The sequence below is a fragment of the Emydura macquarii genome, unplaced genomic scaffold, assembly GCF_026122565.2.
Source record: "Emydura macquarii macquarii isolate MOO-44397 ecotype Brisbane River unplaced genomic scaffold, CSIRO-AGI_Emac_v2 contig_2768, whole genome shotgun sequence".
NCBI lineage: Eukaryota > Metazoa > Chordata > Testudines > Chelidae > Emydura > Emydura macquarii.
The window spans coordinates 19554294-19577331 of NW_027132905.1; the positions used below are offsets into that span (position 1 = coordinate 19554294).

Sequence of the window (23038 nt, forward strand, 5' to 3'; positions counted from 1 at the left end):
GACCCGGCCGTGCTCAGAGCTTGTTTGAATGTCTGCTAGGTGCTGTTACAGAAGTCAAAACGGATATCTATGTGACCAGCTTCGGTCCGGTGTCAGACGTGGAGATGGTAAGACTCATTCCACCCCCCAGGGGCTCGGGATCGGTTCCTTTTTTGACATCCGTGGTATCTTTCCAACATGGGAGCCTCGCTTGTCCCTGGCCCTCGTCTTGTTTTTCAGGATTTATTACGGTGACATCTGAGTGGACCGTCATTAGAGCAGATTACGAGGTTTAATCTTTTTGACAATCTCTGTCTCCGAGGGACCGAGCAAAGCATTTTACTGTTGGGTTGCATATAGCTAGTTCCACAGTTGTGGCAATCTAACGGGCCGTGCAATTTCGGCAGCCTTTGCAAGGCAAATGAGAGAGAAACGTGGTGCAAATAAGTTCAACAAGCCACGAGAGCTAGGGTTGTCTTTCTTTCTGCTTTGCTGAATGTTGATGGACTGAAAGGAAGGATTGGTTAATGATGCATCACCACCATTAAGAAGATTGTAGGCAGATGTAGTACAACGCCTAGATTTACAGCAGGGCTGCGTGTTAGGCAACGGACACTAAGAGACATGCTATAGTAAAATAAAGCAATGAGTGAGTCAGGAAGTCTGATGAGGTCAACTGTTTCCTTTTCTGAGTAAAGCAGTCGAAGCTATAAGGTGTAATACCCAAATACAGGTAGCTGCAGACTGCTGTAAAACTTGTTCATACACAATAATTTACATAGAAACCTAGAGCAAATGTTTAAACCATTGAAGGTAAACCATCTCCCATGCTCCCCCAATAATCATGACTCGTTCCAGAAATGGTGTTCACACTCCAGTTATGTTTCAGTTCTGGTACATGAATACTGAATCACAGTGGCTGCATGTTTTCTAATGTGGGTGGTTAAGTTAGGTGGCTATATTTGGGCTCCTGAGTAATTTATCTGAGTGCTTAAATATGGATTTAGGAGACTAACTTCAGCCACTCATTTGAAAAGTTCAAACGTGAACATTAGGAAAGTTTTTGCAAACATCAATTTGCAATAGTACCATGAAGTAACTTGGCACGTGCAGTGTTACCACACTAAAATGAATATGTATAAGATTGTTGTAGCAAATATGCAAAATAAACTGCTTAAGAGATATTGAGGGCATCTTCTTTTGTTCACTGTCACTAAGTATTGAAAGTTTCTTTTAGCAGTTATAAAGCATATAAAATTAGACATTTGTATCTCCTTACAACTGCAGTCGTTTTAATTCAATTATTTTTTATGGGAGCAAAATGAACCTTCTTTGTATTTATGTAAAATTATCTGTTGAATGATTAATTTGCAGCTCTTCATTAAAATAGTAAGAAAATAGGATATTTTTTCTCCTAGATTGGCTTTATTTATATTTATTTTTAGTAACTACTTAATGGTAATAGGATTAAAGTGATTAAGCAGTGGGAAATGTGGTTACCATGTGTGTTAGGTCCTCTCCCGAGTTACAGTAGCTTAATATTGTTGGCCATGACCTCTGATTGGTTTATTTTCCTATAGGAATACACAATGGATGTTTTCTTTCGGCAGACATGGACCGATGAGAGGTTGAAGTTTGGTGGACCAATTGAAATTCTTAAATTGAACAATTTAATGGTCAGTAAGATCTGGACACCAGACACCTTTTTTAGAAATGGGAAAAAGTCCATTGCTCACAACATGACAACTCCTAACAAACTTTTCAGAATTATGCAGAATGGAACTATTCTCTATACGATGAGGTAAGATCCTACTGTGCTGTTTCCTGTTCAACTTGTTTTCTTCTGCTAATGAAGGAACTGAGCACAATTTATTTTATTGTATTTTAGACTGACCATTAATGCTGATTGTCCCATGAGGCTGGTTAACTTCCCTATGGATGGGCACGCTTGTCCACTGAAGTTTGGGAGCTGTAAGTTTTGTACAAGTTTCAGATTTTTCAGTATACCTTCATGTTTGAATAACAGGCTGTCGGGCCTGTTAGTGACTTAAATCACTTGAAAATGGGGCCTTAGAGCAGTCTTTAATAGGGGTTAACTAACTATAGGCCATATCCCACATCAGAATCTGCTAGCGAGTACCACTATGACTAGGATTGTGCATAGGCAGAAACATCCATGCTAGTGGATTTCACTGCAAGCTCATAGCTATAAATTATATTGCTCTTTGTTATTCTGACAAAGCCAAGTCTATATTAGTACCTTTTACCACCCCCTGCCCTTCCTAAGTTGCTAAATGGGGGGAAAGGGTTCTGTCCTGTCCTAGCTACATGGGAGCTAGGGTGGAAGAGGAAGTTTGAGAAGGAGAAGCTATTTTTACTGTTACCCTCATCCTACCTGTCCCCTCCAGTTTGTTATGCTCATGAGTTAAATTTTATTTTAATTAGATTAGAAAGAGTTTCTAATGGTATGGACCATGTCTCCTTGTTTGTATAGCTCCTGCCACAGTGGGGCCATTGTATTTATTTTGGCCATTGGACACTACTGTAATTTAATTATTAATATCGATTCTTTCCTCCATGATGCCCCAGATGCCTATCCAAAAAGTGAAATAATTTACACATGGAAAAAGGGACCTCTGTATTCAGTGGAAGTACCACAAGAATCTTCCAGTCTTCTCCAGTATGATCTTATAGGACAAACAGTTTCTAGTGAAACAATTAAATCTAACACAGGTAAGACATAGCCTCATGTTGAATTGACACATTATAAAACGCACATTGGAAACCCACTAAATTACTCTTATTTTTAATCTCTCTACCTGTTTGTTCTTCTTCCACTAACTAAAATTTGTTTCCTACCAAAGAATGATTTTCAACACATTGCTCATAGGCAGGCAAAGTTTAATGTAACTTTCAGGAACATTGCTTTTTCAGTAGCAGAACAACATAGCAAAGTAATAACTGATTCACCTACTTTCTTCATGTCAGTTGATTCACTTTAGCTTCTGCTGATCAGCTAAACTTTACCATACAGTAGGAGGCCCATTATTCATCACTGCTTTTCTCAAAACACAGCATATTAATTTAAGACATTCCAAGGTTTAGTCCACTAATGTTCTTTCATATACTGCCAAAATAATGCTGATATACTTGTCTCCTAACAGGTGAATACATAATAATGACAGTTTATTTCCACTTGCAAAGGAAGATGGGCTACTTCATGATACAGATATATACTCCCTGCATTATGACAGTCATTCTTTCTCAGGTGTCTTTCTGGATTAATAAGGAGTCTGTTCCAGCTAGAACAGTTTTTGGTACGCTGTGTTAAAGTCTACAACAGCTCATGTTATCATTCCATTTATTCATCACCTTTCATTGCTTGTGTGTTTCAGGTGAATATTCACTTCAGCTACTCTATTTTCATCTGCAAAGGAAAATAGGCTACTATCTCATTCAGACATACATTCCATGCACCATGACTGTTGTCCTGTCCCAGGTTGTGTTTTGGATCAACAAAGAATCTGTTCCAGCAAGAACCGTGGCTGGTATTCATGTTTTTACCATGAATTTCATTCGTTGTATTAAATTGAACAGCTACTGTAGTCTGATGGGGATTTGCTTTTAAATAGAGAAAGAAAAACCTAATAGGTTCCAGGGAACAAAAATAAATAATTACATTGAATCCTAATAAATAATATTTAAAAAAATCCCACTAGGAATAGAATTCTGTTCCCAGAAAATTTGCATGGCTAGTTTTGACTGATTTTCTGCTCAACCTATACACTATCCATAGGCATTCCATGTATGTGGCAAGGAGAATTTCAGAATTAAGATCCATCATTCAGATTTGAGAACAGAAATTTGCCCTTGATATTTTCAGTTAAAACCAATATTTAGATTCAAGTATACCAATAAAAATAAAATTAAATTTATAGTGTTAAATTTTGAAATGTTATTTTAAAAGACTGACAAACAAACAAACAAAAAACCCCAACACCAGCTCTTTTTTCTGCCTGCGTCTCATGACATTGGGCTACCTTCTCTCCAATGGCTTGGGTTAATGGTGGACTGTCAAGCTGTATATTTTGTATCACCTTCGATTTTGTTTCTTCTTTTTACTTCATTATTGATTTTGGACCTGTACTGTGCCCGTAACATCAAATACAAAACTTCCACTGACTGAACTGTTGAGTAGGACTGGAGTATAATTAGAGATGAACAAAAAAATTCTCATAAAAATATTTACAGTGAAAAATGGGGACAACTGCACATTTTTAATGAGTTTTTCCCCATACAATTTCTCAACCAGCTCTAGGTATATTATTGTAAATTCCTTAGAGCTCAGTCCTGTAGTCTTTGTACAGACCAAATTCCTGTATTTGCCTTTTATACTAAGACTGAAGTATCTAGGGTCATATTTTCAAAAGTAGCCTAAAATTTTGGTTATCCAGCTTCAGGGAAAGGAGGATTGGTTTTTATGGATCTAACTTGACTGTAATGGAACTACTAATATGTGTAAAGCTACTCATGTATACATTTGAGCCACTGGACACCTGGGACCCACTTGGGCCAAGGTGCACACAACTCTCATTGACTTGAAATAAAGTTGTGGTGCTTGTTCATTCTTGAAATCCCAACTGCAGATAGACACCCTAAAACAATGTGGAACTCAAAATTAGAGTCCACTTTTGAAAGTTTGTAATTAATTTTTATTTTCTTAAGCATGCAGACAGAACTGAAAAGAATAATCATGTACTTGGATAAGTTGAGATAATAGATTTTAAAAGGTGTTTTGTCACTATTGAAGTACAGTGTGTATAGAGGAAACCTGGGTTGACAATCTGACATCATAATATAACACTCCCAAGACCGTGTAGTTCATGGAACAGTTACAGATGATCAGAAACATATCATAGCACATTTGGTAAAATGTATACTATTTGGCTGAATGGGTGATTTGGAACTGCTCAGTCTATTGAGTAAATAGGTCTTCAGAATGATTTTTTGAATCTTTACAAACACCTGAAATGACAGCTCTGATGAGCCATTTCAGATTGAAGAGTAAATACAGAATTAGGAAGAGAGGAATATTCTTAGAATATATAGTAAATGCAAGTGCCAGTGCCAATTTTGCTGAAAATTAGTAATACTGAGCCTGACTTCTTGTATATAAAAGGACCAAATCCATCACTCCTTACTCAGGGTACTCAGTCCAATGACTATAATGGAAGTTTCAGCAGAGTAAGGATTGAAGGATTTATCCCAATTACAGCCTGAACCTGCAGTCTTTATTCAGACAAATAATTCCAGAGACTTTCACCTGCAAAACAATTGCAGGGTGAGTTCTTTACTACCGAGAGTAAATTTTCAGGCCCAGTAACAAACTAGAGGTTTAAAATGGAAGGCCTGATACCTTTGTATAACATTGGAAAACGCTGATATGATAATGAAATATCTAAGTGAATTTGGCTAGAATAGTCACCTTAATATCCCAAATTAAAGGTTTAAAGGGGGGGGGGGACGGAAGGAGAAATTAATGATGGGAGATCAAAGCTATTCTGCTAAAGCCAATTCCAACATTATATACAAATGGGCCAATACTGTAAGCAAGTTGAATGCCTCAAAAAAGAGTGCAAAATTATATTCTACAGTTATTATAAAGAATGCCATGAGCCCAAGATGAAGGAGAAGCAGGGGTCACAAAGATCTGCTTGCTAGAAACTTCTGAATGAACCACTGTGGTAGGCAGAACCATCTCAGGGACAGTAGTATTCCTGTGTACTCCAGAAGGGCAGTGGATTGCCAATATGCATCTTCCCATATATATGTTACTTCCAGTCTGGAGTGGAATAAAGAATGGGTATTTAGGGTGTAGATCTAAGTATGCCCCATTACCGGTCATATGCAAGTTTTCCTTTAGCCCACACCCACTCTGCTCATGACCTCATCACTTCATCCAGATGCCTTGTCTGTCTCAGAATCCTCCCAAAGAGTCCCTCTACATGAATATTTAACTAATAGGTTCAGGATGGAAAATCTTATGCACAGATAGATATGACCAGCTTTTTCTTGTTTTTGTATCACACTGGGAGCCAGAATTTGACCTTTGATCTATCAAATTCATTAATATCTCAGAGGCGAAAAGATTCTTAAAGCAAAATTTTATAATGCAGATAGTGAAATAAAATGAATTTTGTACAGTTATGTTAACTGATCTCTCTTAAAACTTCTGAGAAATATTCAAAATCTAAAACCAAAGATAAACAAGAATCAATGCTACAATATTGCTGAAAATATTGTACAATTCTGCTAGTTAAGGCAATTTTTGTCAGTCCAAAGATTTCAGAAAAATCACCTTTTAAAATGATTCAGCCCTCACTGATAGGAATCTTCCAAATTCCTAACATCTAAATTCCAGTAGTGATAAGTCTTTATACAGACACTGAATCCATCCATGCATTACTAAATATTGCTACATAGCACATGGCCATGTTCTAAGCTGAGCACACATAACCTTGAAAGGCTCACCCTTGTGCATGTGTGACACATGAACTTTTGACATTGAAATACATCTCAGGCTCATTCATACTTCTGTTATAAAAATGTCTGCCAGATTTGGGGGCTGAGAGATACTCTTTATCTTTATAATATCTTCTATTTGCATTTTATTAAAAACATGTTAGATTATGACACTGAAACAATGGTACTCAACCTCAGATAGTTGACAAGTTGCATCTCGTCAGAGAGTTGCAGAGAGAAAACTAAAATAATCCAGTCACGTAGTCCAGATGCTGCAGTGAGATGCTACATCAGTATATGATGACACTGCATTCCTATGGCTCAGCATCAGCCACAGCATAGAATCATAGGACTGGGAGGGACCTTGAGAGGTCATCTAGTCCAGTCCCCTGCACTCATGGCAGGACTAAGTAATATCTAGACCATCCCTGACAGGTGTGTGTCTAACCTGCTCTTAAAAATCTCCAATGATGGAGATTCCACAAGCTCCTTAGGCAATTTATTCCAGTGATTAACCACCCTGACAGGAAATTTTTCCTAATGTCCAACCTAAAGCTCCCTTATTGCAGTTTAAGCCCATTGCTTCTTGTCCTGTCCTCAGAGGTTAAGAAGAACAATTTTTCTCCCTCCTCCTTGTACAACCTTTTGTGTACTTGAAAGCGGTTTTCATGTCCCCTCTCAGTCTTCTCTTCTCCAGGCTAAACAAACCCATTTCTTTCAGTCTTGCCTCATAGGTCATGTTTTCTAGACCTTTAATCATTTTTGTTGCTCTTCTCTGGACTTTCTCCAATTTGTCCACATCTTTCCTGAAATGTGGCACCCAGAAAGATGTGCCTATTGATGCATCAACACAATCTAGTATAACAATATCTTCTACCTTCCCAACCTCTCTTTCCTGGTCACTGGGAGTGAGAGAAGGAATGTTCTGCAGCCTATTTACTTCAGTGTATGCATCCTCAGACCCACGTATCACAGTAAAGAGTGAACATGGATCTTGGAAGCTTGCCTGCCATCAGATCTCTTTGTTTTATACCCTCTGCCTGTATTAGGCATATGTGGGGAATACATGATTGATCAACTTATTCTCACCTCAAATAGGAAGAAGAAGCAGAAGGTTAATCAGGCATGTCTATGTCATAAGACAAGAAGAGCATTATGTGGGTCAAGAGCTACAGGTTCAGACTTGTTCTGTTAGAAAAAATGTGGACCCTAACAGTTATGGGGATTTTCCACACCTACGTGTTTGCAGCAATATGAAACAATATCAAACATATGAAATATCTTAGTAAATCTTACAAACATTTTGATCAAATTAGGCAATAAAATGTTTCCCCAAAGATTTAAAAATGTTGCATCTGAGACTATTCCTCAGCCACTTTCTGTTCTTATCTGAAAATTCTCAGAGCCATATCCTGCCACTGGTCTTCATGCAGAACTCCCATGAGTTCAATGAGAGTTCAGTATGAGATGTTATGTCCTTCCAGTGTAACCCCAAGGAGGAGGAAAGAAGGATGCTGAAATTATATATTACTAAACTGTAGTTTGTTAACCTAGATTACTGCAATAGATAGTGCTCACTAACCCTTAGGTGAAATAGGTATTTTTGAAATCTGAGCCCTTCCCTTTTTCTATGGGAATTGCCACATGTGGTTCCTCATGTCATCCCTACAAGTACCTTCTCCAGGAAATGGTGCTTCCAGTCATGCTGTTATGTCTATGTTATAACATCATTCTAGAAAGAATCCCTACTCAGTAGCTTAACTTTACATCTGTATACCATTTAAAAATTGGCTTATTCAGTATGCTTAGATATACAAATATGAACTATTTGAAGCACAAGGAGTACTGCGCTATCTGTTATTTAGCTGAGAGGATGCACAGTAATGAAACAATAGGAAGTGTAATCTATATATTTATAATAGTTTAAAAGCAATATGGATATAAGTAAAATCCTAATATCTTAATTTTCATTCTGTTATTTTAAAGGGATTACTACAGTTCTAACAATGACCACTTTAAGCATCAGTGCACGCCACTCTTTGCCCAAGGTGTCTTATGCTACTGCCATGGATTGGTTCATAGCTGTGTGCTTTGCCTTTGTCTTCTCTGCACTTATCGAGTTTGCAGCTGTCAACTACTTTACCAATCTTCAGACTCAGAGAGCAATGAGGAAGGCAGCCAGGGCAGCAGCACTAGCAGCAGCACTAGCAGCAGCAACTGTACCGGCAGAGGACGAGATTGTCTCGGTAATTGCTCATTTTTCTGATAATAAGCATCATATAGGAAGAGACAGCCAAAGTAGTGAATGCAAAACAATTGAACAATATTAAAGTGATCTTAGTCTGGAACAGATTACATAACTGAGTCACATCAATTGAAATGTCAAGGAAGTTATTGCTCTAACATCAGAAAGTGAAAGCAGTTCATTTTTTGTTCTTGTTTGCATTAAGTGGAGATATTCTTCTTCAGTCATTCTGATTTGTATGAATGAAAATAATTAAGGAAAAACAACATAAGAGTGTTATACACAAATACTTTCTTTGAGCAATGCTATAAGTACTGTGATTCAGGCAAATAATCATCCATGTATAGACCACATCATAGTAAGATTGCAGAATTTGCAGAGCACTGTTCAAAAGAGTGAGAACATGCACTGGCTAGATGGTTACTGGATCACTGTACTATACATACCATAAGTGGGTCAACTGGGGGAAGGGGAATTAGCTTTTACATAAACTTGGCATCTGTTACTGGCATAAAGAACTGTGTTGGTGGAGGCTTTGAGAAAGACACAGTTTTTAAGGAAGAGGGGTAAATATTCATCACATGTGATACACAGAAATGCTTTCTCTTATCAAAAGTACGATAAACTGTTGAAAATTGATTTTAAATATTTTTACTAGCCAGTGTCCCTAAGTAATGCTACAGCCTCCCATTAGCACCAATTTCAGTTTATTTATATGCACAATACTTATTCAAGGTAAGCTAATATTATAATCATCTCCATTTACAGATAGGGAACTGAGGCACAAAGAGATAAAGGATTTGCCCAGGGTCACCCGGAAAGTGGGTAGCACAACTGAATGCTGTTCTCTTGAATACCAGTGTACTGCCTTAACCACAAAGCCATCCTTCTTCTCCATCTCAAAGTCCCTCGCTAAAACATTCCTGTTTACATATGTTTTACTACAGCTAAAACTGTAATACATTAGGTATACTCAAATCATGTAATGAGTAGTGGGGTCCATTTACTAACAAAGGTGAAGTTATATCTTTATTTATTTCAATGGGGAGCAGCAACAAAGGAAATTGTTCTTGACATCAGTGGGGGAAGGATTGGGCACAGAAATCTCATGCCCTATTGAGACAAACAGTTAGTGTGGGGCAAACTGGGATGCAGGAATACAGTGCACTAGTATGCCATGCACTATCGATTCCCTGGTGTGCTTTAATGTAATCCTGTAAAGCAAAGTAGAATAAAATGAACTAGGGAACTTTTAGCGTATGGTAGCAGGGTCTACAGGGACAACTAGCATACTGTAGATTTATACCACACCTTGCTGCACACTAACTGTGTGTGTAGAGAAGCCCTCAGTGTATTTTAGTAAAGATTTTTTTAGTATTGGGAAAAAATATGAGACTCCAGAAAAGAAAGACAAAAATAAAAAAAGCAGATTATTCTCATAACATATTTAAATGTTTATGAAAGTCAAAAGAAACTGTATTGTACATTACAACTCAGAAAACTATTGTTTTTTCCTGCCCAGATTGTGTAAAATGAGGTTAAAGAAATCCCACCCTCCCTCCCCCGAAAATCAAGCAAGACTGACTTAAGTGAAGCTAGTAATGTATGATAGAGTTTGCAATAATGGATAATGAAAAAGTAGGTTTTCAATTTTGATGAAACTTGTAAATAAATGTGCATAAAGTAAATCTAGATGTGTATGTAGCATATTTACATTTTTATTATTCTAAAGAAACCTTAAGATACCTCATCAAAGCTTACAAGAATAAAAACAGAAAATATATTTGTTAATGTTCAGATAAAGTCATTTTTTTCAAATGTCATGACATTTGAGAAAGGCTCAGTTGTTATGACAGAATTATTATCATTTGATTGAGGGCATTGCATAGCCTATGGGCTGTATATTATAACAACAAATTAATGTTGCAAAGGTAAAATGCTACAGACCTAAAGACTAGGAGCACTTTAAAAGATCCCAAGTCCTTTATTTATTTATTTATTTTCAAATATAGCTTTTTTTCACAGGAAATCACTCAGGTGAATATCAAAATGCTAAGTTAAATAGATTACTTTTCATGACATAACATAAGAAAAGCTTAACAACAAAAAGCATATCACTATCTTAAAATAAGAACACTAAACTGGAAAGATATTTCTGGTCTGAATCCCTCAGTAATGCTCCTCATCATTTGTTCCATTTAAAGACCCAACGATATATAATACCAAAGAAAATATAATATGATTTACAGAGGGTCTATTATATATGAACAATTAAATTAATTCATAGAGGACAAAAGAACAATGTTATAATGGTCCATAAAGTCCTCAGTTATTGGTGAAAGCCAAAAATGTAATTGTATATAATTTAAAATCCAAACAGTAGGCAGAAACATCAAATTATATCCAATAAAACATTTATGTAAATACTGCAATCATTAAAATTCTGAGATCATAGAAGAAAAAAAAATATACAGAAGATCTAACTCCTCTTGATAGGTAGACAAACGTTTACCTCTTTTTTTTTTTTTTTTTTTTTTGAGGACACTGATGCATACAATGGAACCTGAATAGGCAAGGTGGCCCAAGGAGGCCTGGCAGGAGGGCCCCATGGTGTTCCTAAGAGGCCCACCCACAGCACTAATTTCTAAAGGCATCATGAGATTGATCCTGCAAGGTGCTGAGTGCCCTCAACTCCCACAGAACAGAGAGTTTAGCGGAACTCTTCAATTTTTAACTCAAGAGTCTCTAGTGAAGAGGACATTGCATTCATGTTGCAATTGTTCAATCAAATACCAACATCCAATTAGCACTTTCTTTATTCTCAGCCTCTTCATTGTTTCTCAGAGTCCTCATGTTGGTTTTCATAAATTTACAATCCAGTGTTTTGGGTGTGATTCTGCTCCATTTTACAGTGAGGTTACAGTGCTGCATAATGCGTATAAGGGAGAGGAACTACCGAGCCATTGCTTTTCACAAAGGAACTCCCCTATTTTCAAGCTCTAGTGCAGATCACAGAGGGGTTTCAGCTTCTCTAAAACAGGGCCCATATTCATCCAGTTTAACTTCACACTGAGCAATTACAGCAAGCAAATTTTTATAGTTTGCCCTCCTCTGCGTAATCTGCTGGGGGTGAATCTGTAACAGACGCTACAAAGCAAGGAAGTGAGAGCCTAGTTGCTAAGGACATTGCTCCCCACAGCGATTTTTCTAGTCATGCCATGGCTTGATTCTAAAAAGCCTAGCAGCTCCTATAGCTGCTGACGGGATTTGCATAGTCTCCATACCACTGCAGCCCAAGCTGAATGCAGGCTAAAAGTCTGACCTTGAAGGAATCAAAAAGACAAACAAAGACATTTGAAACTCTCACTATGTAAAGTTTCCCTCTCAAGGGTTTAAAGTGTAAAACTAAGTACAATCAACAGTTTCCTCTGTCTAAGAAACATAATATTCAAGTATTTTCCTTAACAGAGCTATTTACAAATAACATGTGGCATCTAGAACTAGGAAAGGAGCAAAAAATCAACCAAGCAAACACTATAAACCGTATACAAACAGTCTCCAAACTTAAAAAGGTCGCAAACAGCAGTGCACAGAACTTCTCCCCAAGCAGAACTTCAGAGCTTCCATCTTCAGAGAATGAACGGTCACTATATACACCCGTGGATATTGATCCACTTCGACCCTGCTGGTTTGTTTTAAGGATGTGCCCATCTCCTCAGGAATAGGAAAGAGAAAATCAAGGGGAGTTACAAAAAGACTCAAGAGTGCTTACCAATTAGAAGAAGGAGATGTAGCAAGCAGTTGCAAAAAATGGCTTCTTTAGGACTGCAGCTGTTTGAATCTGTCAAATTTAAAGGGCCAACCCCCATGAAGGCATGCTGGGAAAAATTCTTGTAAGAAGGCAGCCTTGGTTCAAGAGGAGTTAGAATGTTGCTAAGGAAGGTGTTTTAAGGAATGGGGGTGTGTCTGTGTTTTGTATACAGCTGCTATATCATGCTCCTATTTTTATGTTGTAGTTTTGGGAGCTTGTCTCTTTTCCTTCTCTTTCTATAGCCCTGTCCCTTCTGTTTTTTATCTATTTTTTTTAGCTACTCTGTGTAGCTTGCGTAACTCCCATCAACTGCTGCCAAGTTTCTCCAGCAGTATAGACCAGGCCACAGTCCTCTCTCATTACTTTCTTTTACATTTCTGTTTCTTTCTGATTTCTGCAAGGTCTATTTCTTCTTGTTCTAGATCCTAGTATAATATTGTTTTAGCACTTTCTCTTCTCTAAGACATCCTTTGTGTGTCTCAGAATTGGTGTTTAACCAGGTCCTCTGCTATTCTCCCTGAACAGTTTTTTAAAGAGGAAAATTTATTTCTAAACCCTCATCTTCCTAAGTAACCACCAAGTTTTCTGCTTCATGTGATTAAAAGAAATCCTGTAATTAAAAACCTTCACCTTCTCCTAGGCCTTCAGGTCTGCTTGCCTCCTTTTCTGTTCTGTTGCATTATTTCTCCCTTAGAGTAAAAAGATCTTTTTTCCACTATGGTGGTGGGGATTTTTTGGTGGTGATGGTCAGGGTTTTAGCTTTATCAGTGGGGAGTTTCAGGAAAAAATGTAGTGAGCTGTGTTTGTGTCAGAAGGTAGAGTGCTATCTGCCTTCTGTCTTTATTGAGCTTACTTCTTAGATGAAGAATGTTAATGTTGGACTAGTTGCTGGAGAGTCCAGGTGCAGAAATAATAAATGGGTTGTGTCTGTGTTTGACTGGGAATCAGTGCCACCAATTCAATTTAATTAATCGTATCAATGGTGTGAGTTACACTGTAAATAAAACACCAGCATTTTTGCTATCATGACATCTAAACCTACCCCAACCAGTCTAAGTGACATAGTGGTGTGTATGCCCATGTCCTGGCTACAAAAACGCTTCCTCTGGTGGTATAGCAATGATGGAATAGTTCCCCCACAAAAAATCCCATGTAGCAGACAAGACCAGAGAGCAAGAACCTAGTATTGATGAAAATTCAAAGAGCCATTTAAAAACTTTATTTGCTTGAATAGTTTTAAACCCATCAAGTTAAAGTGGATTCAGAATATATTCAATTTTTTACAATTCCAAATTAATTTTATCTACTACAAAAATCATTCAAAATACTGTAAAAGTGTCCCTCTCATCCTTTGGGATAGTTAATATTGTTCAAATACCTGTTTTATTCAAAATCTCTTGCTAATATATTATTACATAATCCTATACCAAAACTCTAATCTAAAAATAGAGAAGTCACAGGGCCAAATTCTAGTTTGTTCTACTCAGTGGAGTTGCTACAAACTTCCATTAAGTCCTTGGACTCCATTGGTTTCAATAAAATATGGTGGGCCAAATTCTGCTTTCACGAAGGGATATAAACCCAGAGTGACTTCCCTGGTTGCCAAGGAGTCACTCTGAATTTACATCAGTTAGCTGAGAGCAGAATTTGGCTCATTGTATTTGTCAGCTGCAGGTGATCCCTGTGTGAAGTATAAAACTATGGGCATTCCACTCCATAATATGACAGCAACAAGCTGAGAATGCCTCTGGACCCTGACAGAAGCCCATTTTTATTCTTACAGTAACTACATTTGTTCCAGCAGAACAAAAACAAACTCATAACCTATAGCGTAGGTAAGAAGTGCAGCCGTTATATTTTATTCCATTTAAAATATGTGTTTTAGATATGAATCATGTGGTGTCTTCTTCATAGCTCTCTTTATTCAATAGATGCAGATCCTGTAAGTGTTGCATGGGTGGCTACCTATGAGCGTCACTGACCCCTCTGGAGCCTTATTGACTTCAAGAGGGAGCCAGGGTCCACCAGTACAAAAGATGGGGCCTAAATCAGTTTGTATGGGTGCCTGTTGTAGAGTATCCAAGAGTTTTTCAGCATGAGAGTCACAGAGCTTAAGAGGGATTATTTCCTAGTACAGCTGGGTAGAATTTTTGACATTTTGATAAAAAACAAATGAAATCTGAACCCTCCCCCCCATTAAATAACAATTTCCAATGAAATATTTTGGTGAAAGCTTTTTGCTGTTTGTTTTTCAAGTAGTTCTTTCTCCTAAGCCACAAAGCGGTGCAGCTCAGACAGCAAGGGATTCTTATTCTGTCTTTAAGCAGCATTCTTTAAGTGTAGAGGAGCCTGATGTCTTTCCAGTATAAAGGATTTAGTTCCCTGTGATTATATCAGTCAGAATACGTTGGGCATGTTTAATGAGTATCCTGGTGTAGCTGAAAGGAGAGGGCAAGTAATTGATGATCATTTGGATCCACAAGTTAAATGTTTCCTAGAGCTACAGAGCTGGGGGGCAGGGATGGGAGAAAGAAGAAAGAGTTGAAATCATATACAAATGTAATTTAAATGTTTTGTTATTTCAAGTTATGAAGGATTTTTCCCCCTGGCATTTAAACATTGTTACACAGTATTGCAGTCTGATCTCAAAAGTCACAGCAGCACATATTAAAATAGGACAAAACAACTGTGATTGCACAGTACAAGATTGCACAAAATAAGTGGAGGGACTGGATTCTGCTCACAGTTCCACAGAGGCCACTCCAGAATAATTCCATTTAAATTGCTGGGTTGGCACCGGTGTTATCTAAGAGCAAAACTTGGCTTATTTAACATAAATAATATAAAAACAAACATTTTGTCGGAGGCTTGGCAGTGTCTATTTACATTTTGATGTGTCATATCATGGAACTGCAGTGATACAGCAAGATCATATATCTTTAAAAGAGCATGGAAAACATTTTGTTTTTTCCTGCCGAGACCTGATTTTGGAGTTCTGGGGGCCCATTGTAAAAATTGCTTACCTGCTTTAGATGTTGGTAATGGACTTAACAGATGCTGGGAGCAACCTAAGACTTTAAAGACAAGGTTACTAATCGAGGGCCAGATAGTGAACCTCTTATACTGGGTTACGCAGAAGGTTGGTCTCCTTGACTTAATTGGAACTACTCTTATGAGTAAGTACTCACCAGTGTGAGTAAAGGCTCAGCCATCTATCCCAATATGGTGGTAGATTAAAGATTTTCAATGGTGTTTTTGTTTTAAATCCATATCTATGTCAGAGGGATCTAAAAGAGTATCCTTCTGAGTGTCCTGTTGCCATTAGGTCAACAAACAAAAATAAGAAAGAAAACTATCATTTATTATATTATTATTATTATTATATAAGTCTTGTAGTGTCTAGGGTCCAGATTCTCAAAAATATTCAGGCACCTAACACTCTCAATGGGAGTTAAGCCCTTGAAATAAATCTTTGAGGATTTAAGGCCACTAGTTAATGATTTCATTTATATTGTATTGCACTGGTAGGAATGTCACATGCTAATAAGATGAAAGGGGGAAAAGAGTAGGAGATTTTTTTTTCTTGTTTAATGCTTGTCCAGGCATATTGAGCTTTGGCACTAATTTTATTTTCATTCCAATGTGATGACAGCAAAATTCTATATCCTTAACCTAGTGAATTATTGAGAAGATAAGAAATATCACATTTTTCTATCTGAAAGTTTAGAGTTTATTACCATTGATTTCTTTTTACTTCACTTCACTGAGAGGAAAAGCACATAATCTTAAGCGAGTGAAGGAGACAGACATAAGAACAAATATACATTAGTTTAAAGCTTGTTGGTATCTAGACATATACATAGGACACTCATTTTAGTACCATGCCACAAGCTGCACTGACAGCAAAATCACATATCCACAATACAAAGAAATGCAGATTTACTGATAATTTTAATGTGGTTTTTAATTAGAATAGAGAATAATATAACAGAGAATAATATATACACAAAATTAATAATACACACACAGCATCCATATAAAAACAAAGAAGGCTAGAATAAAGAGTTCCATACACTCCAAAGCTATGTATGCGCTATCTTTTCTAACTGGATTTAAAAGTCTGATCCTGCAATTTGCTGAGAGCCTCCTGAGTTGTGGGAAGAAAACTCTAGTATAGTCAATGAGAACTGAGGGAGATCAGTACCTGGATGGAATAGGCTGCTTTGTGGGCATCTAAAGGGTATCAGTTTAGTCACATAACTCTAGTTAGGCCTAGACGGCACCTTACTGCTCTATGTAGCAAGCACCTTTTGTTTAGTTTTGAGTCATGTTTAGTTTTCCCTCTGATGGCAACAGCACTCCACATAGATGTAAGGGCCCACACGCATGGGTCAGACTGCAGACATGGAACAACTTTTTTTATTTTGCTGCAGCATCACAAATCTGCACTGTCAGCAAAGAAGCCATGTATTCTTAATATCTGGTTTATTTTGCAATTTGTCAAATCACTAACAGCATTTGAAATTTTGTTTTAGGTCTGCTGGACAAGTTTGCTTTATTATATCCCATAAAATCAGGGATTAATGTAGTTTGCTAGTTTTAACGGTTCATATATTTTCTTTCTGTTTAGTGTTTTGGCAGAATTTCATCATTGTGCCCTAGGCTCAATGCTCTTTGTCAGAGAAAACATTCAAAAGGGAAAATCCAAATAGAGAAAATTAATGACTTCAGCAACTACTCAGAGCTCGGTCATCACAGAACTTGCAGGTTCCAATCTTCACACATAAACTTTATCAATTTAATTTGAATGAGAGGTACGGGTTGTTATTTCCTGTTGCTGCTGTGCTCTTGGTCAGGATCTCTGGGTGAGTCTTCCTTGGTAGCTACCAAGCTGAGACAGAGTTGCATTATAAAATCGAGAATAATTTCCAATGATAGTGGTGGTAAAGACAGTCCATTGCAACAAAACAGACCAAATCCTAGGCTTCCATCTGCCCCTTTTGCATTGCTTAAGTAGCAAACAGGGGTCATAAAATTGATTTAAGCAGCTACTTGAGGTTTTCCCTTATGAGGGTTATACCAGCTCTACCTATTGTCCCTGAGTGTATGGGGCATGCCCAAGGAACTGCCCATTAGTGACTCAGGCAATAATGTGTCCTGGTCATTTCTGGCTGCTAGACTAGGCCATTGAGGTATAACTTAAAGCAGTCCTGATGCACCTTTTAATTGCTCCAGGTGCCATCCAGCCCTCGGCTAGCTCCAGGACTGGGAGCATGAAACCCTTTTGTCTCTCCTTTCATGTCTTCCGCTGAGCAAAGCTCAATGGGACACAAGAATTGGACTAATGAATATATTCCATATCTTGAATCAGTGATCAGGGATTCTGTGAATGCAATGCTAAATGAGGATATAAAGGTGGGCCCTTGAAAATAAGGGAGAAGATAAAATGAAAGGTGTCTTCTGCAAAAATTTTGTGGTGGCAAAAATCCCCCAATTTTATCATTATCTAATGTGAAGACCATGTTCTGTCATAGCATGGTAGGGATGTTTATTTCTTAAAATTTGTGCTATACTGCTCTGGGAATACTAGACTCTGTAAAATACATCCCCAATAAACAACCTCCAGCAAGTATATGTCAATAACCCACCCTTACAGCAATGTAAATATAACAAAGATTAATAAACCCACTGACAAAATCACCACCTAAGCTCCCCTCAACCAACTCCCTATACAAAGGGATTTGCTATCTTTGCATTAAGAAGGGAGCAATAGAAAGAATGTTAGCGTACCTGCTGCCAAAGCATCATCAGCAAACAGTGGGCATATTTTTGTTTTCACTACGTATGTCTACACAGCCTAGGGGAGCGAGCTTCCTAGCTTGGGTCGACAGACTTGGGCTACCGGCACTTGCGCTAGAGCTCTAGAAATAGTGCTTTGAAATTGCAGCATGGGCTCTGAAGCCTAAGAAGGTGGGGTGGGCTTCAGAGCCCAAGCTCCAGCCTGAGCTGCAACTTTAAAGTGCTGCCTACACAACTGTTTTTAGAGCACTAGTATGAGCCCCGCTAGCCTAAGTCTGTTGATTGGGCAGTGTAGATATACTCACTTGAACCAACTATACACCATGGTACCTCCATGAGTTCAGGGTAGTGAATCCTGATTTACACCAATGTAGTTCAAGGCAGATTTGGTCCAATCTATGTATGTTATTGACAAGTGATATGATGAAATAACAAATGATTTTTAAAAAAAAATTCTGCTCATTTTCCTGGACTGTGGAAAGACCAAGACCTCTTGAACTAAAGCTAAACACTGTGCCTGGTCTACACTTACCTGGAGATTCGGCGGCAGTCGACAGGAGTTACGCAAACTACGCAGAGTAGCTTGCGTAACTCACGTCGACTGCTCTGCTTCCCTTCTGCGCGCTGTCTACACTGAGGGGGTGGTTTACCAGTGTCGACTTCCTGATCGATTGAGCGGGTCTACACTGATTGCTCAATTGATCCAGAAAGATTGATCTGGCGGCGGTGAATTTGCCCCCGTCAGTATAGACATGGTCTGTGTGTCTAGCAACATTCCAGTTTCAAAAGCAGGGCACAAAAGCAGACTGGGATAGTGACTCTGAGTGAAAGTAATGGCTCGGGCTCAAACAGTCAGTCTGTTTAGAGAGAAGGATTATTATTATGATTAGTGCCAGTGGATATGGATAACCCTCTTTCTGTTTCTGTGACACATCTGTGGATGATCCCCCCCTTCAAACCTGCCTGCTGCTTGCTGTGTAACTGGAAAATACAAAAATCAAACATCTGTGTTCCAGATAGGAACAGCTCCACAGTATGTATGCCATTTATAATCCATCTGCAAAACATGTTACTCTTCAGTTATTTGACATAATGTGGGTAGGGGCTTGGGATTCAGGAAAGAAATCCAGGGGTGTGGAGAGGTAGAAACAGAGAGAGATAGAAAAAACATTATTTATTGTACAAATAGGAGCTTATTTCCTCCCACGGCCTTCTGTTTATGTTTTCTTAGACCAAATTTTGCAGGTGGATACACATGCATCTTCCATTGATTTCAATAGTAAATCAGCATGTGTGTCCCTGAGCAGAATCTGGCCTTTTGTGAGAGGTGTATGGTTCTCTTTCAAGCTATAGCAGTGATACCGAATACTAAGAACATAATTCGTTTAAATCCTTTTTGTTTACCAAACATATAAGACATCTTGTCAATACCAAGTAGGTCAGGTTATCTTGTTATCTGTGAGTGCATGACAGTAACTATAGATTACCATAGAATAGATTCACTATTTCAACAAATGCTCATCTCTTTATTTGCTAAAATCCCACTCTTGCAGTTTCTGCGTTGAAATGAAGTCCCATGCATGGAGCAGTTGCAGGACCAAGCCATAAAACTTTTACAATAAGACACCGGGATGTTCTTAAATGAATGATTGTCATGAAAATAAATGTCCAAATAATGAATTCTGCAGAGTTTTGAAACCAAAATTACACACCAAACAGAGGGAATGAACAGAACAGGGCAATTATTGAATGATCCACACCCTGTCATCAGTCCCAGCTTCTGGCAATCAGAGGTTCAGAGACACCCAGAGCATGGGGTTTCATTCCTGACCATCGTGGCTAATAGCCATTGATGTAGCTATCCTCCAGGAACTTATCTAATTCATTTTTCCACCCAGTTATACTTTTGGCCTTCACAACATCCCCCGCCAAAGACTTCCGCAGGCTGACTGCGTTGACTGTGCATTGTGTGAAGAAGTAATATAACTCTATTTTACAATACAAGTATTCCTTTAATCTAATCATATTTAAATTGCAGCCATCAGTTTAAATCATTCTGTTTCTGCAGATGCTGATTGAAAAAAACACGGTAGTTTTTGACCAACATACCCACAGAGATTATACCCAATTCAAGTGCCAACATTTTTATCCATAACCCTGAAACATAGGTTCTTCGGACACTTTCCTTCCTCAGCTTCTGTAAGCCTCCAGCCCAGCTATGATGATAATAGGTAGAACTGAGCAGAGTCAGTGATTCCACTGGATTGGAAATTCTTTAGGGTAGGGTCTGTCATTTGTTTTGTGTTTCTATAGCAACCAGCACAATAGGGTTTTGGTCTATGACTGGGGCTTCTAGGTGCTAAGGTAATATAAATAATAAAAAACAGCCTCACATGGGAGAAAATCTTCAATGGTAGGAATTGAGAGAAAATTAAGGTAGAAGTGAGCATAGATACTTCCCTGGTGGTTAAGGAACCCCAGGAGAGTTCATCCAGGCTTAATAAGCACAGTCAACCTGTTTTCAGTCTTTCTGAATCAAACAAGATTGGAGAATATTTGACAATGAACTCTGCCTTCCTTATAAAGGATCCAGAGAATGCAAACACAGAATGCATCAGTGGGCCTAGCTGAATTTTATGGATTTCATAGCCTGGTTGGGTTCTGAGGTGGGTAGATTGGCAAGAGCAGCAATGGAGGAACAGATGTTGATATCAGTGATGGTCAGTGCTATTCCACAAAACATGAGAAACAGCAGGATTTCATTTTTATGAAACATAATTATGCTATAAAAAGTGGCAGAAAAATCCTTGTTAGAGATCATGTCTGTCCTCAACTATCTGTATGCAAATTCTGTTGGAACCAATGGGATATGTGTGCACATATCTGAGGGTAGAATTTGACCCAATAAGCCGATGCACTGGAGTAGAAGAGAAGTATGGGATTTATGTCTTGAATATATATAACTAGTAGTTAATCTCTTTTCTGCTGTGTTCTCTCATCTGTCTTTTCTCTCTGGCTTTCTCCCCTGGTCAATTATCTTTCCCTCCTTCACCCAATCCCCATATATAATAATGGTAACACAATATTATACGTAGAACACTTTTTCTTCTATCCTCTTATATCAAATCTCTGAGCCAAAATATTGCTCTCAGATATGTGCATGTATCTCTCATGGAAGTATATACACCTGAGGACTGACTCTGGCCATTAGCATTTATATTATCGTTGCGACTACTTTGAACTGTACAAAGAGAAATACAAAAAACCCCACAAACCCTCAAAAAGCCAAGTAGAAAGACAGCAGGAAACCTAATTTCACTACATTGAGAGAAACTGAATACGTATCTCAAATCTCACAGCTGAAAATCTGTTAATTGTACAATAAACATGTTTTCTCCCTACAGCACTCTGACTCCAATTGTAACCTGAAGAAGCGAATGAACTCTGCGACCTCTCAGGTGGATCAGTCCCCTAAAGCCAGCATTATGTCTAACAGTGCATCTCAAGGTCAATCAATGTCTAGTCCTCCACCAGTCCCACCACTGCCACCACCACCACCAGCAATCGGAGGAACTAGTAAAATAGACCAGTATTCCAGGATCCTCTTTCCAGTGGCATTTGCAGGATTCAACCTGGTGTATTGGGTTGTTTATCTTTCAAAAGACACAATGGAAGTGAGTAGTAGCGTTTAATAGTGTCCAACCATTACAGAATGGAAGTATGCTTAGTGGGCCAGCATTCTTTTTTAATTTAGTCCTGAAACTTCAGTTACTCAGTTCTTTGTAGGATGGAAATTTGTAATAATATATATTAGCATCCAGTGAGAAGGGTGTGGTGAAGACAAGGTAGTAATGCTGTTCGCAGAGGAGAAATTAAAACTTTTCTTTTTATACATTGATGGACTTTGAGCAGGACTGGGGCAGTTGTCTAAGACTATTTCCTTAAAAAAAAAAGTAAAGTTCAAGATACATTCTGAACACTAAACAGTGAGAAAAAAATTGGCTGTCCTTGCATTGTATAATCTCTAAATACTGCTCCATCATTAATATATATTACCCTGAAGCATTTTATTTAACTCAAATGAAGTTTGAACAAACACACACACATACCCTGTCCCCCTTTGCTTAACTCTGTTTAAAAGATTTAGTCTTATTTGCATTAAACAGCAAAGTGTCCTATCCTTAGTATTCCAAGCCTCGTTCCTAGATGGTAGAAAAGATGCATATGATGCAAATTGAATGCCCATGGTATAATCTGTCAATGATTAGCTTATTATTTCCAGTCATTCATTAAAGCCTTAAATTTTTCTTCTAATATCTTATATTCTCATTTGACTTTTTTCTCTTTCACCTAAGTACAGGTGATGGGACAAAAGAATGATGCAAACCATGAGGTATTTGCCTCATTGTTGTCTTTGAACCACCTAATATATTGCACTGGATGTTATGAGCATACTTAGCTTCGTGTGTGAGAGTTACAGAGAGAATGGCCACATTTGGACAATATTGAATACACAATGAATAGAGCGAAAATGTATATATGTCACATACACACTTGAAGAGCGAGAGAGAGAGAGAAATATTCAGGTTCCCCTAAAACAAAGGTATAAAATGCATAATTATTATATGAACTGGTAGTATAGGAGTTTAAGGGGCAGATCCTGAGCCATTGTCAACTGGTGT

General features: G+C 38.0%; 1 protein-coding gene across 1 annotated transcript; it reads left to right on the forward strand.

Moving 5' to 3' along the window:
• Window positions 1–89: 89 nt before the first annotated feature.
• On the forward strand, window positions 90–22048 carry GABRA6 (gamma-aminobutyric acid type A receptor subunit alpha6). The gene is made up of 7 exons (XM_067567310.1): window positions 90–107; window positions 1560–1780; window positions 1868–1950; window positions 2569–2712; window positions 3144–3296; window positions 8488–8747; window positions 21761–22048. Exons 1-7 carry the CDS (start codon window positions 105–107, stop codon window positions 22046–22048), a joined length of 1152 nt encoding a protein of 383 aa, XP_067423411.1. The 5' UTR covers window positions 90–104.
• The last annotated feature ends 990 nt before the right edge of the window (window positions 22049–23038 follow it).